Genomic DNA, 13,471 nt, shown 5'->3' with positions numbered 1-13,471 from the left:
CCTAGGTCTTGTTTCTTTTCTCACTGTTGTATTAAATTACTGAGCAGAGTGAGAAAATGCACTAATTTATTATAGAAGTCTGTTCTGCAAAGTTCTAAAGAAGCATAAAGGAGAGAGACAAAATGGGCCAGCAAGAAAGAAGAGTATCATTTACATCAAGTGTCTTGAATGCATTTTAGGTGATGAAAAAACCCAGAAATATTAGTCTCTTTCTGTTTTTTTTATTAACGTATTATATTCCCAGTAAGAAAATACAGCACATTAAGACTGTCTTTTGTTTGTGTAATTAAAATAGTATTTTAAGATTGGAAAATGATACCTGCTGTTGGAAAGGAATGGGAATTAAGCAACTTTAAAATCTAATTACTCATGTTAGATCAGCTGGTAGTATAACTACATTAAAAAAAAAACTTCTATCAGATCATTATGCTCTACCATCTTCTTTATTTTACTTATTTAACAGCACAAGAAGTGTTTCATGCATAAGCCAGCGCAGGGACATTTCCAGGACTTAAAAGAAAAGTTACATTTTATTACACAGATACAGAAAATTCATAACAAAATAACACGTAACTAAATTTTTTAAAAAAGAAAAAAATCAAAACATCAATCAAAACAAACCAAATCATACAATCACAGAATCATTTGGGATGGAAGGACTTTTGAAGACTAAAGTTCCAACACCCCAGCCATAGGCCCCATCCAGCCTGGCCTTGAACACTTCCAGGGATGGGGAAGCCACAGCTTCTGTGGGCAACCTGTTCCAGCCTCACCGCCCTCATCCTAAATTTTTTTTCCCTATGTCCAATGTAAGCGTATCCTCTTTCAGTTTCAAACCACCCTTTCTTGTCCTGTCACTACAAGCCCTGGTAAAAAGTCTCTCTCCCTCTTTCTTATAAACCCCCTTCATCCATTCTCCAGGCTTCTCTTCTCCAAGCTGAACAACCCCAACAATTTACAAAAAGTTACAAACCTCCAGCCAATTACAAAAAAGCTACAGAACTTACCGCTTCTCCTGTAGCAACTGGCAACCATCAGCTGCCACTTCACTTGTGTTGGTCTGCATAGAAATAAAATAAAATTATGCACACTGCCAGGCAATAAATAAGCAAAATAATCTGCATAGCATTGCTAAACACCTACTATTAAACTACTCTTAAAATTTTTCACCTAGCATATCACCTTCCCAGGAAGAATTTAGCCTGCTCAGTTCACACACAGTTTACCTCTGCATCCTGCTCCTGTCTTCAGGCCTCGATGTCACCCATTTGTAGTTCTGTTATAGTCTCTCCTGCTCCTGATTCTGTGCACCAGACACAATTAGTAGACCTGACACACGAACCACCAATCTTTGTCTGAGGTACAGAACCATGCAATGAGGGAGAACAAAACACTAAGCTATATTTTGAGGAAGTCCCAGCAGTAGCATCCCACAAATGCCCAAGGGATCCCTGCCAGGAAGCACATTCCCTGCTCACAGCTTTGAACTCTGGCTTCTCTGTGTCATCACCTCAAAGCCCTAGCTGCTACCTGTCCCTTTCTTCTTAGCGTGTAATGGTGATAGATATCATCAGAGAAAATATTTGAGATGTTTGAGCATGTACCATAAGTGTTGGACCTTTTTCTCATTCTTATAAAAATAATTTGAAATCTAGGAAATTTTCATGTCAACAGCATAAGGATGCCCTATAAGCCAAAGCACTTTTCACATGTGGCTTAAAATGCTACAGTAGTATATCCCAAAGGCACCGCACGTTAACGTTTTCAGAATAGTTTTGTAGTTATTCTCTTCAGTTTTTCTCTCCAGTCAGGGCACAGGTCATTTTTAACTCTAAATAATATGTTTGTCTGATAGTTGCCAAACAAGCTTATGAAACACAGCTGCTTCACCTTCTTTAGTTTCAGCTGAGTATGGCTGCCTTTATTGTTTGCAAGAGACAAGCATACACCATAATAGAGTTTATTATGCAATTCAGTATGAAAACTCTGGAGAGAATAAATTGCCATCAATCAGCATTAGCTGCACAACTCCTTTTATTAATGATAGATCTGTCCATGCTGGTAAGATGTAAAATAGTGAAAAATTGTTTCTCAATTCATCGTTTAACACGTTATCTTAGAATTCAATTTAAAAATGTAATTACTGTGATTGAAACACTGAATACACTGAACAAAGTTAAACTAAAAAATACTGGTCACAGTTAAAATACAGTTATAATTTTAAAATGTAACTTATTTGCAATTACTAGCAATTTATAATGCAACATTCATATTTATCAATTAGCATATCTAGGTTCTATTTTTAATACTAAATAAACACCGAAACATCTATGCTTTGTCACCCACTATTAATAATCTCATCCCAGACAAAAATAGAATCATAGACTCATTTAGGTTGGAAAAGACCTTTAAGATCATCAGGTCCAACCGTTAACCCAGGACTGCCAAGTTCACCACTCAACCCTGTCACTAAGCACCACATCTACATGTCTATTAAATGCCTGCAGGGATGGTGATTCTACCACTTCCCTGGGCAGCCTGTTTCAATGCTTGACTACTCTTTTGGTGAAGAGATTTCTCCTAATATCCAATGTAAACCTCCCCTGGCACAACTTGAGGCTGTTTCATCTTGTCCTGTCCCTTGTTATCTGGGAGAGGAGACTAACTCCCACCTGCCTACACTCCCCTTTCAGGCAGCTGCAGAGAGCGATAAGGTCTCCCCTCAGCCTCCTCCTCTCCAGGCTGAACACCCCCAGCTCCCCCAGCTGCTCCTCACAGGACTTGTGCCCCAGCCCCTTCCCCAGCCCCGCTGCCCTTCCCTGGACACGCTCCAGCCCCTCGACGTCCCTCCTGCAGCGAGGGGCCCGACACTGACCCCAGGGTTCGAGGTGCGGCCTCACCAGTGCCCAGTACAGGGGCGGTCACTGCCCTGGCCCTGCTGGCCACACTGTTTCTGACACCAGCCAGGACGCTGCTGGCCCCTTGGCCACCTGGGCACACGGGGGGCTCATGCCCAGCCGGCTGTCAGCCAGCACCCCCAGGCCCTTTCCCACCGGGCAGTTCCCAGCCCCCTGCCCCAGCCTGTAGCGCTGCCTGGGGCTGGTGTGACCCACGGGCAGGGCCCGGCACTGAGCCTGGTTGAACCTCACACCGCTGGCCTCGGCCCATCGGCCCGGCCTGCCCAGACCCCTCTGCAGAGCCTCCTGCCCTCCGGCAGACCAACACTCCCACCCAACCTGGTGTCATCTGCACTCACTGAGGGTGCACTCGATCCCCTTGTCCAGATGGCTGATAAAAGATATTAAACAGGGCTGGCCCCAGTCCTGAGCCCTGGGGAACACCACTTGTGACCGGCCACCAATTGCATCTCATTCCATTCACCACCACTCTCTGGACTCAGCTAGCCAGACAGTTTTTTACACGGCAAACAGTACACCCATGCAAGCCATGAACAGCCAGTTCTCCAGGAGAATGCTGTGGGAGACAGTGTCAAAGCCCTTACTAAGGTCCAGGCAGACAAATCCACAGCCTTTCCCTCATTCACTAAATAACTTCTCTGTATTACAGACAGATTACAATTGCAAATAGTAATGAAGAATTTTATATGCCAATTATTTGTAAGTACTTTACAATCCACATACTTCTGTGTTTCACGCATGGACTGAGTGCAACACGAAGCATAAAATATTTAGATCTTTGCCAAAACAAGACTATGAAATAGTTCTTTTTAGTTTCAGCTGTTTATTTCCAAAGTTCCCAAGAAGGCCATGAACACCAACATACGTGGTTTATTTAATGTGGCCAGTATTCATACTGAAAAGAATACTGGCAAACCTGTGAACTGCGATTTCTGTTAACTGTCTCCTGCATATCTTCATCTGCTCTACATCTCTGTTTCTTTACAATTATACCACAATTTGGGTGAAGTCTATATTTTCTATGTATTTTTAATTTTTAAACCTTATTTGAGGTTTAAAACCCTTGGATTTTCTCTTATATAATTAATGACTACTCCAACTCAAGCCCTTTCAAAAACATAATTAGTATTTTTTACCAAACTTCTAACCACCTAACTCATAGTATGATCTTCCTTTGAATAACAGTGTACACATTTTTGTTCACATGCTGTCTTGTTCATGCATGTCATTCAGATTCACATAACAAAAAGAATGTCAAATTTTAGATCATCACAAGACAATAACTAAGTTTTGCTTAGCCTGATTTTTGATAGGTTTCCCATAACACAAAAGAAAAATTCACACTTGGAGTGAATTTTAGTTGCACAAATTTTAGTTGGTCTGTTCATGAAGTATTTTGTGTTAATAAAGACAAATATTTGTTGCCACATAAAAAGACCATATGCATATCTGTCTAGAATTCTGCTTGAACTCTGGATTACAGATTTAAATTCGGCCAAATTTTTGTTTATTAACCATTTGTTAGAATGTCAGAACCTTTCTAATCTAAAAAAAATGACCTATATACTTTAAGTGCATCATACTCTGCTAAAGGACAATTTCAGCAATTAAGTTGCTGAACTGACCTCAATATATTTCAAACATCTCTATTGGGATCAATTTGATCTTCAACTTACTTTCACTGACCATTGGTAATTCACACTGCACATTTTTGCTTGCTTCTATACCTTATTTGTAATATCCTTTTTATGGAAGTAGAAGTTATGCAAAAAGTGAAAATGCAGCAATAACTGCTAACAGATGCATTTATCTAAACTATCAAATCCTTGCTGCATGGTAAAATAATAGAACGGAAATATTTCACATAAAGCCACAGAGGAGGTGGTCTTGGTGGCTTAGGAGAACTATTCCCCACTTCACAGTTGTGTTTAATGGGAAAGGATAGAGAAAAGAGATTCTAATACCTAATACAATACCTAATACCTTGCACCCAATGGATGATCTTACTTAACATTGAAATTGCACAGTAAAAGCAAAAACCACACTGTAAATGAATAGAAAGTTGAGAAAATTAAACAATATCCTAAATATTCTTAACTCTGGTATTTGCTTATAGTATTAAACTTACCCAATTTATCACTAGATATACTTATGGATATCTAATCAAAAATATTTGAGTAGGCATAAAATAATAATCACTTACAGGATAAGTGCTGCTCTTTCAAAGTACTCAATGGCTTTTTCACAAAACTGGGTGTCAATGTAATAGGCTCCAAGCCATTCAATGACCTCAATGTTTGAAGGGAAATACCGGTATGACTGACAAAATAGGAAAGGTGAAAGAAACAATTTTAGTGATAAACAACATATTTATGTTGCTTCTGGAATATCTTACTCAAGTGTTTAAGTCTCCAGATGCCAAAACTGTGTAATATATGAATGGAAGCAGTGTGCTATACGAAGTAATCCTGAAAAAAAGAAAAAGCATGCCAAGTTTTCTAATTATGGAATGCTTTTCAGAAGTTACTTGAGATGAGCCTGTCACATTTTATTAGCCTTATTAGAAATATTATTTTAAATAGCTTGCAACAGCAAAAAATGTTTACTTAGCATTTTTTAACATTTTAGGTAACTTATTTGCATGTAGACATGATCTAACTAATACATGTACAATTCTACACTCAAATCAGTCTGCTGGAAAACTCACCTAAAAGCATTCTTTTCTATCAAATACGTATGTATGCAAAATAACATTTTCAGCTTTTTAGAAATTCCCACTGCAATAGGCAGCAAAATTATCATCAAGCATAACTCCACTAGTATTCAGATTGTAACACAGCCTTTGGTCATCCTTGCTTTACAGAGAAAAAAAAAAAACTCTCTGATTGCAGCAAAGCAACTTCCTGTCTTATTCCTGTTTCTAAAACAGAGGAATCTCTATAAACTACAGATAGTGCTATGGCTGGTTTGAAATAAGAGAGGATGCCTATCTTTAGGCAACTGTATATACACAGTGTGTAGCTACACCCCTAAAACATATATATAAACTTACATAAACACATTACATATGTACCTCCATATCCATTATACAGATTTAGTTTCCAATCAAGGCAGTCATGTTACACAACTGTAAAATTACATTTATTCTACACATGTTTTTTCTTCATTATATTTTAAATTAAAATTGTTAGGGGTCAATGTAAACAACAACCATACAAGAAATGAAAGTCTGAGGTCGAATACTACATGAAAATACAGGTTATTTGTTTCCTTAGGATCTGACTACAAAAATTAGATTTTGTCAACTCTCTCTCCCAATTTTTTTTTCTTTTCTAGATGACATCTTAAAGAGTTTAAATGATTCAATTGCTAATTTGATATAGGAATCTATGGCAAAATTTCTTTAACTATGACAAAGTGCATTGGAAAAGCAATAAAGGACAAATACCTCATAGTAATAATGAAAAGCTTGGGATTTATCACCTTCATTATCATATAATTTCCCTAGCTTTGAAAGTACATGTGGATCAGTTGGTACTATACTGATCAACTGCAGGAGCCACTCCATGGCTTGATTGGGGTCTTCCATGATCTCATATCTGAGTTTTCTTCAGTCAAGGACTGATGCCAATGATATTTTGATTTAGTTAGAATTCCTACTACTTTACATAATGTAATCCATACGCTGGACAGATACACCAGCCACTGTAGTGTGGAGAAACATTGGCCTTCCCCCCACCCCCCCACCCTTATTTTCATAATTTATCCATATCAGAAAGTATTTTTGTTACACTGAGGAAGAGAAATATTCAGAGGCTACGGCTGCTCTTTCACCTTAAAAACACTTGAGCTCAACAGAACTTTGGGCTTGTTTCTCCTCCCTCTGTGTCACTAATTTTGACTTCTTCATTTATAAGAATGAAATTTAAGAACCAGGCAATTTATTTGTAGCCTTAACAACTTGCGTAGTTTTTTGTAATACATCATTTGTCATAAAGTGAGTGATTAGGTAAAACTGCTATCCCAAGAACTGACTTGTGTGCAGTGAGATTTTTTGCTGTATGTCTAAGTAGCACAGCACAGCCACTGTATGATTCTGATCCAGAGAACAGCAGCAGCCTTAGCTGTAATAAGGGCTGCAGTGTGCTCTCGCCCAGCTAGTCACCCCTGAGTAGCACAACAGCTCAGACCTCTGCAGCAACACGAGTTGCAGCTACTGCCCAAAGTGTTTTTTCAGTTTCTGCTGCACCCTACCCTTCATGGAAAAAGGTTGTGACTATTGGCGGAAAGCAGTTTTATACAGCACTGGAGCAGATAAATCCTCCCCCAGACAGGAACTGTAGGGCCATTTATGCTGTTGTAAAGGGGCTATACAAGGAACAGAGATCACAGCCCTTTTGTAGTTTTGGAGGTTACTTATTTTACTGACTAAAATATATTTTTGTTACCTTCATTAATCTTGAAAGTGTAGTACAGCAACTGGAATCTGCGACGCCTTGGAGAGGATCTTTTTATGGTTTGCACATCCTCAGTAGCACTGTTGAAGAAATTCACAGTGTAGAATATCACTGGGGATGTGCAAAGCCAAAACCTCCCCTCCTCAGCTTTTCAATCTATTGAGCTTTTTGAGTGCTGGGAGACAATTATTTTCTTACACATACACTAACTAATCTGAAAACAGGTTTCCGAAAAGAACTTCATCAACTATTATCTTTTTTTTTTCCTTAAAAGATTTTACTCCTTTGTGCTTGTGTCTGCCCCATCATTTTCATAATAAAATCAGCAGCATTTTAAATATTACATGATAATTTAATATTGAGTTTAAATGTATTCCCCACAGTGTGAACAGTTTTAATGTATTTCTTCACTGGAAATGTCCAAGAAGGTTTTAAGTTCTGTTCTCACTTTCAAACATCAGAGCATGAATCTATGCATGATCACCCTAATAATGGACGCTACAGTAAATTTTTAAGTCATCATGTCATGATTGAAACACGTATTTCAGATTAAATGAGTTTACTAAAACCAACATTCCTTATCATAATCCATAAAAAGATACATGTTTGCTATCTGGTGAAGGACTTGGGCACTATTTCGAAGGACTGCATGGAGTTTCAGAAAACAATCCAAAGCTTCATCTATTCTGTTTAACTTCTTGTATGTTAAACCTAAAAATTAAAGGTTACAGTATTAATACAATGAGAAAAAGATGACTTCGGCATATTAACTGACAGAATAACCAAGAAAAATGAAATAGGAACACAGTACTCCGAGGCAGTGCTACTGCCTTGACACTGATGGACTCTATTTGAGAGCACCATGCTTATAATTCTTGCCAGCTAGTATGACTTACTGAATTGATAAATGCAAGGAACATGAACCTAACCAAAGACCAAGAACATATGTAATCTCACTTTTTGAAAGAGATGAATTAAGGAAAAGGAGGGCTTTTGGAGGGGAATTAATCTGATGGTTTAATAATGCTAGAACTGGTATATTTTTAGTAGGAAATTTTTAGCTTCAAAGTGACTTAATCATCTGCAATGACCGCAGATGATGTTGTTAACACTGGTATTTTTTTGCAGAACAGATAAGAAATACAGCTTAATACTTGCCATAAAATAAACTACTGAATAAAGTAATAATAATTAGTGTTATATACTTACAGACAGGAAAACTCTGAAAGCCAGATTCTCAGAAACACTACTGTTAGCTTTAGACAAAAGCTAAATCACAAAAGCACCTTTGGCTTACCGAGATTGTAAAGTGCTTCAGTGCATGAGGAATCATTCCTGAGAGCTTCCTTATAAAACTCAGCTGCTTTTTCATAGTCTCCATTTGCAAAAACAGTATTTCCTTTGTTAGTTAGAGCTGCTGGATTGTACCTATCAGAATTTACAGCTAAATCTGCGTAGTTAGTTGCTTGTGCCAATTCATGCTCCTACATGAATGAAACAAACATTGTATTAGTCATTTGTCAGTCAATTTTCTTGCAGCTGTGGTTTCTTACAGTTAATATAGTGGAATTTCAGACGACTGAGAATAAAAAAAAAAAAAAAAAAAAAAACACAAACCCACAACATTCTTCAGTCCTAAAATATTCCTTATGTATTTGCATAAGGCAGACTATCTCTTTCAAGTTTCAGAGAATTTAACACTTGAGAAGTGTTCTGCCACTCTGTCCCACTCTGTCTGGAAGCTTTCTTTGTTGCAAGAAAGTAGTATTTATTTCTTTAAAAAAAACCACAAAAATAAATTCCCAACAATAAACCCTACAAACTTCATACACAAACACACCAGCCTAAGCTACATACTTCACATGTTGCTGAAGTTGAGCCAGGGTCTTCAGGACCCAAGTTTTAAATGCAGCTGCTAGACTTCTGCACAAATCACACTGCAGGCACACTTCTGTGGCCTAGGGCTCCATCTGGCTCTTCCTCCCAGCAACAGGATACAAAGGACATGCTCCAAACTTCAACTATAGCCAAGAACGGGTGTTCCAGAGTAACTCCTTGAACATGCAGTTTCCTTGTGTTTACAGAGGTTATTTGGACACAAAAATTGCTACAAAGATACAGAAGTTGCTACATACACTGCAGTTCTCATCTAGTTTTGTTGATGCAAACACTTACCAAATAATAGAGGAATGAGAGGTTTGTTGCAGCTGCACTCTTCACTCTGCTATCCTTTTTTTCAAACATTTTTAAAGTCTCCAGTGCCTAGAAGTTAATATGGCAACAATTTACTTCCCACTGAAGCAAACTTACACCAAAATTCTTTCAGAAAACATTGATAAACTTCACAGTAACAAACAGCTAAAATTATCAACTCATATACTCACATACAAGATAATTTAGGGCTTGTAACACACTTGTAAGCATGTACACACAGAAGTGTATCTGTATGATACGTAATATTAGTCTGGATCACAACATTTCAGTAGTATTGGCTATTTATTACTTCTTCAAAATTTAGATTAGCTATGGCTACCTTGAAGTACACAGATATCTGACAATTGTATACATATAAACCAGACATATATTATTTGCTTTACATTACTCAACCAACTGAAATTCCCATACCTGTTTTTCCAGTTCTTTAATTGAACACAAAAAGACCAACATTAAAATTCTTCTTAAAAAGCTAAAAAAGCACATGCTATATAAAAAATAATATGCAACACAGTGTAGGATTTCAACTTGCAGTTGTTTTGTGTAATAAGATGGTGACACCTGTCTAAGTTTTGGTAAGTACTCAAACTCGAAGACTGAGGCCAGAAGACTTAAAAAAAAAATAATCAACAAAACCAAACTTAAAACTTCTACATGAAAACTAAATTCCATAAACTTCAAAATAAAGAAGTTTATGCACAAGTAGTAAACAAATTTATAGCTAATAAACTATCAAAGAAACTTTGTAATAAAAGGCAGTGCTTTTTTCATTGACTATGTGATAACATTTGTAACTGCAGACTAAATAATTAGGAAAATCTGGCTTCTTTACACTAAATGTTTATACTAACTACACAAACTATTAAGACTATCACAGTGAGCCCAGTTCGATCATCTATTACAAAACAGATGTGGCAACTTGATTTTAGCCATCAACAATAGTAATACAAAAGCTTCCTTCTTCCTTTACATGTCAAAGTGAATTAATGATACTGTGTGGAATGCCAAAACAAGCATAAAGGATCCAAGTTTTAATTGACTTTTAAAATTTAATTTAATTTAATTGACTATTTTAATTTAAATACATACTGTTTTTACAGTTACTTTACACAAAGACCATGACTGTACTAGTGGCGTGTAAAATGACAACATACATACAGCTAGATGTAGTTCATTAATTCAGACAACTACATTCCACCCAAGAAATATGTACTACTAAAGATCATAATATTCTCCTAATAATAGAAAGTTCTCTAAAGAAATACACCAATTTCACTCAAGAATAAGTGTTTCAAAAGTTAGGCTCTAGCTTTTGTGGTCTCTGAAATGTAAGACTTTGACTATGATAATTTTAAACTTTTATATACATTTGTGACTTTCTCCAAAAAAGGAATGGTCCCAAGTATTTACAGGTACAACATTACTATACTTGAGGTACTCTACTCTTCTAAGACTTGCTTCTTCACAGAATTCATTTTTAGTGAGCTTAGAGCTATATAGTTCATAAGTCACTTTCTGAAAAGCCATTCCCATTGTAGCTGATTTGTTTACCTTTGCTTTTACTGCTAAATGGAACCTTTAATGATAATGATTAGACTAGAAGTAATATCTTTTTCATGTATAACAAAAAGTTCACATGACTCTGAACTCTTGTTCACCTTTACTGGTAAATTATGTTGCAAGTCTCTTGAACCATTTCAGCAATTATGAGCCTTAGGATGAAAATCCATAGGAATACTCCTTTCACCCTTACAAAGTAGAAACGCTCTCATTGTATCATCAGCTAAATTTATATATTTCTAAAGATCTAACATTTTAATCCCAACAACAACAATTACTTTGATTTAACAATCAAAACACAGATTGTCCAAATTTTTCTTTGTGACATGTTTCCAATGTACTTAATTATTTGCTTATAGAAATTAAACTTCTAAGCAGCTTGCCTGACTCAAGCAGTGTCTGCCAGAGATTTTAAGGAGCTGTATGACTAAGCTGAAGAATTTTGGGTTTGAATTAATTTTCAAAGTTTTTCTTTAAAATTAAGAAAACATTCAAAATGTCTAATACACACAACCTCTTACTAATAAAATGCAGTCTAGAGGTATAGAGTAATTTCCACCCTGAAGCTTGGTGGTTGGTTTTTTTTTTGCTAGGATTGTTTTTAAATGATTTATTCATTATAATAAGCACATAGTGAAGCCCATTACAACAGAAATCTATTTTATTTTTTTTAAACACAGTAAAACTCTCAGCCTTGAAACTATTTCAAGAAGTTTCCATTCTTGTTCTTCAGCCAAAGGTGTGTTGAGCAGGTGGTGAATTAGTAAGTATATGAACAATAGACAGTATGAACACAAGTAGTTGCAGCAGTTTTATTAGGGGCTGGGGGGAAGACTGCAATCACCATTCTGAGTCCCACTCTACTATTTAGTAGTTCCAGCGCAGGTTAAAGGTCTTCTATCACATGATCAAAATAAAAAGAGCATCCTCTCCACTTACTCCTAACTTCCAACACCCTTCTCTCACTGTCCATTGGAGTACTCCACAGAAAACTCACCAACAATCTCTGCATCTCATTTTACCTCTGACAATTGCCTTTTTTTAAACCTATCCTGGACACTAACTGGAAACTGCAAAAAATTACCATCAAAATAGCAAATTCTTGAGAACATAAAACTGCATACCTACCTGTAACACTATCACCCTTCAAAAGCTATCATCAATAAAGCTACAAGATTTTCCCAGATTTTCCAAACTCTCAAACTGCTTCCTGATGTCCAAAAAGCTATCAGTCAGACATGCAGTATAATAAAGGATAACTCTCTTGCGCTGTCTACAGGGAAGGAGAAGAGGACAGGACAGACAAGGGGAGCAAGAGCAGGAAATCAGAAGAGCTTAAATATGAGAAGAAAATAATGACAATGGTGAAGGGACTGGAGTATCTCCCTTATAAGTAAAGGCCGAGAGAGCTGGGCCTGTTTAGCCTGGAGAAGACAAGACTGCGAGGGGAATTTTACTAATGCAAACAAGTATCTTATGGGCAGGTCAAGACGATGGGGCCAAGCTCTTTTCAGTGGTGCCCAAAGACAAGTTAAGGGGCAATGGCACAAACTGCAACACAAGAGGTTCCACCTGAATATGAGGAAGAACTTTACTTTGAGGGTGATGGAGCACTGGAACAGGCTGCTCATAGAGCTTGTGTAGTCTCCTTCTCTTGAGCTACTCAAAACTCACTTGGACACAATCCTGTGGAACCTGGTCTAAGTGAACCGGCTTTAGCAGGGGGGTCAGACTAGAGGATTTCCAGAGGTCCCTTCCAACCCCAACCATTCTGTGAAAAGTAGGCTAAAGTTAAGCACATGGTCCTATGTGCATCCCTCCAAGCTACATGAAGGTAAAGGACCTTAGAAGATAACAGAGGTACTCAGCTTCAGTTATAATTTTGCTGTATATGATCTCTCATACTTCTTGCCACTCGTGCAAATCCAGGGGCTGCTAGATTCCTTCTTATTATTCAGTATTTCTACCACTGAATATACTGAACAGTGCATGTCAGAAGGAAATCGAGCAAATAATCCTGACAGATATACAAGCTTCTTTTTGTTCAGGTGGAGCTGTTTTCCAACTGCTCACATTACAAACCAAGCCTTTCTTCACAGGCAAATAAAAGATCACATGACAATTTTGACAAAAAACTTGTATTATAAGTTGTCCAACAACCTATAAAAATGTGATTAAGAGCAAAAAAATGCATTTGTGTTAAAATAAAACCTAAGAAAGGTGCGCATTCACTTAAATAATACCAAAAACTTAAATGTGGTAAGTTGTGGTATTAATTTATACACCTGCATGGGCATTTTATATGTGCAGAAAAGGAAAGCT

General features: G+C 37.2%; 1 protein-coding gene across 5 annotated transcripts in view; it reads right to left on the bottom strand.

The window, feature by feature from the left end:
* The window catches only part of IFT88 (intraflagellar transport 88), a 57,923-nt gene that overhangs the window by 25,234 nt on the left and 19,218 nt on the right, over positions 1–13,471 (bottom strand). For all 5 annotated transcript variants that reach the window (XM_080374611.1, XM_080374612.1, XM_080374614.1 and 2 more), the window contains 6 exons: positions 9,551–9,637; positions 8,673–8,859; positions 7,978–8,086; positions 6,367–6,517; positions 5,122–5,237; positions 1,008–1,060 (listed from right to left, as the gene is read on the bottom strand). In XM_080374611.1, the coding sequence (XP_080230737.1) occupies positions 1,008–1,060; positions 5,122–5,237; positions 6,367–6,517; positions 7,978–8,086; positions 8,673–8,859; positions 9,551–9,637 (703 nt within the window). The remainder of the gene's footprint in view (positions 1–1,007; positions 1,061–5,121; positions 5,238–6,366; positions 6,518–7,977; positions 8,087–8,672; positions 8,860–9,550; positions 9,638–13,471) is intronic.

This window comes from Falco punctatus (assembly GCF_963210335.1).
Source record: "Falco punctatus genome assembly, chromosome: 2".
Taxonomy (NCBI): Eukaryota; Metazoa; Chordata; class Aves; order Falconiformes; family Falconidae; genus Falco; species Falco punctatus.
The sequence above is the reverse complement of the archived record's forward strand: the minus strand, read 5'-3'. Positions and strand labels throughout refer to the sequence as shown.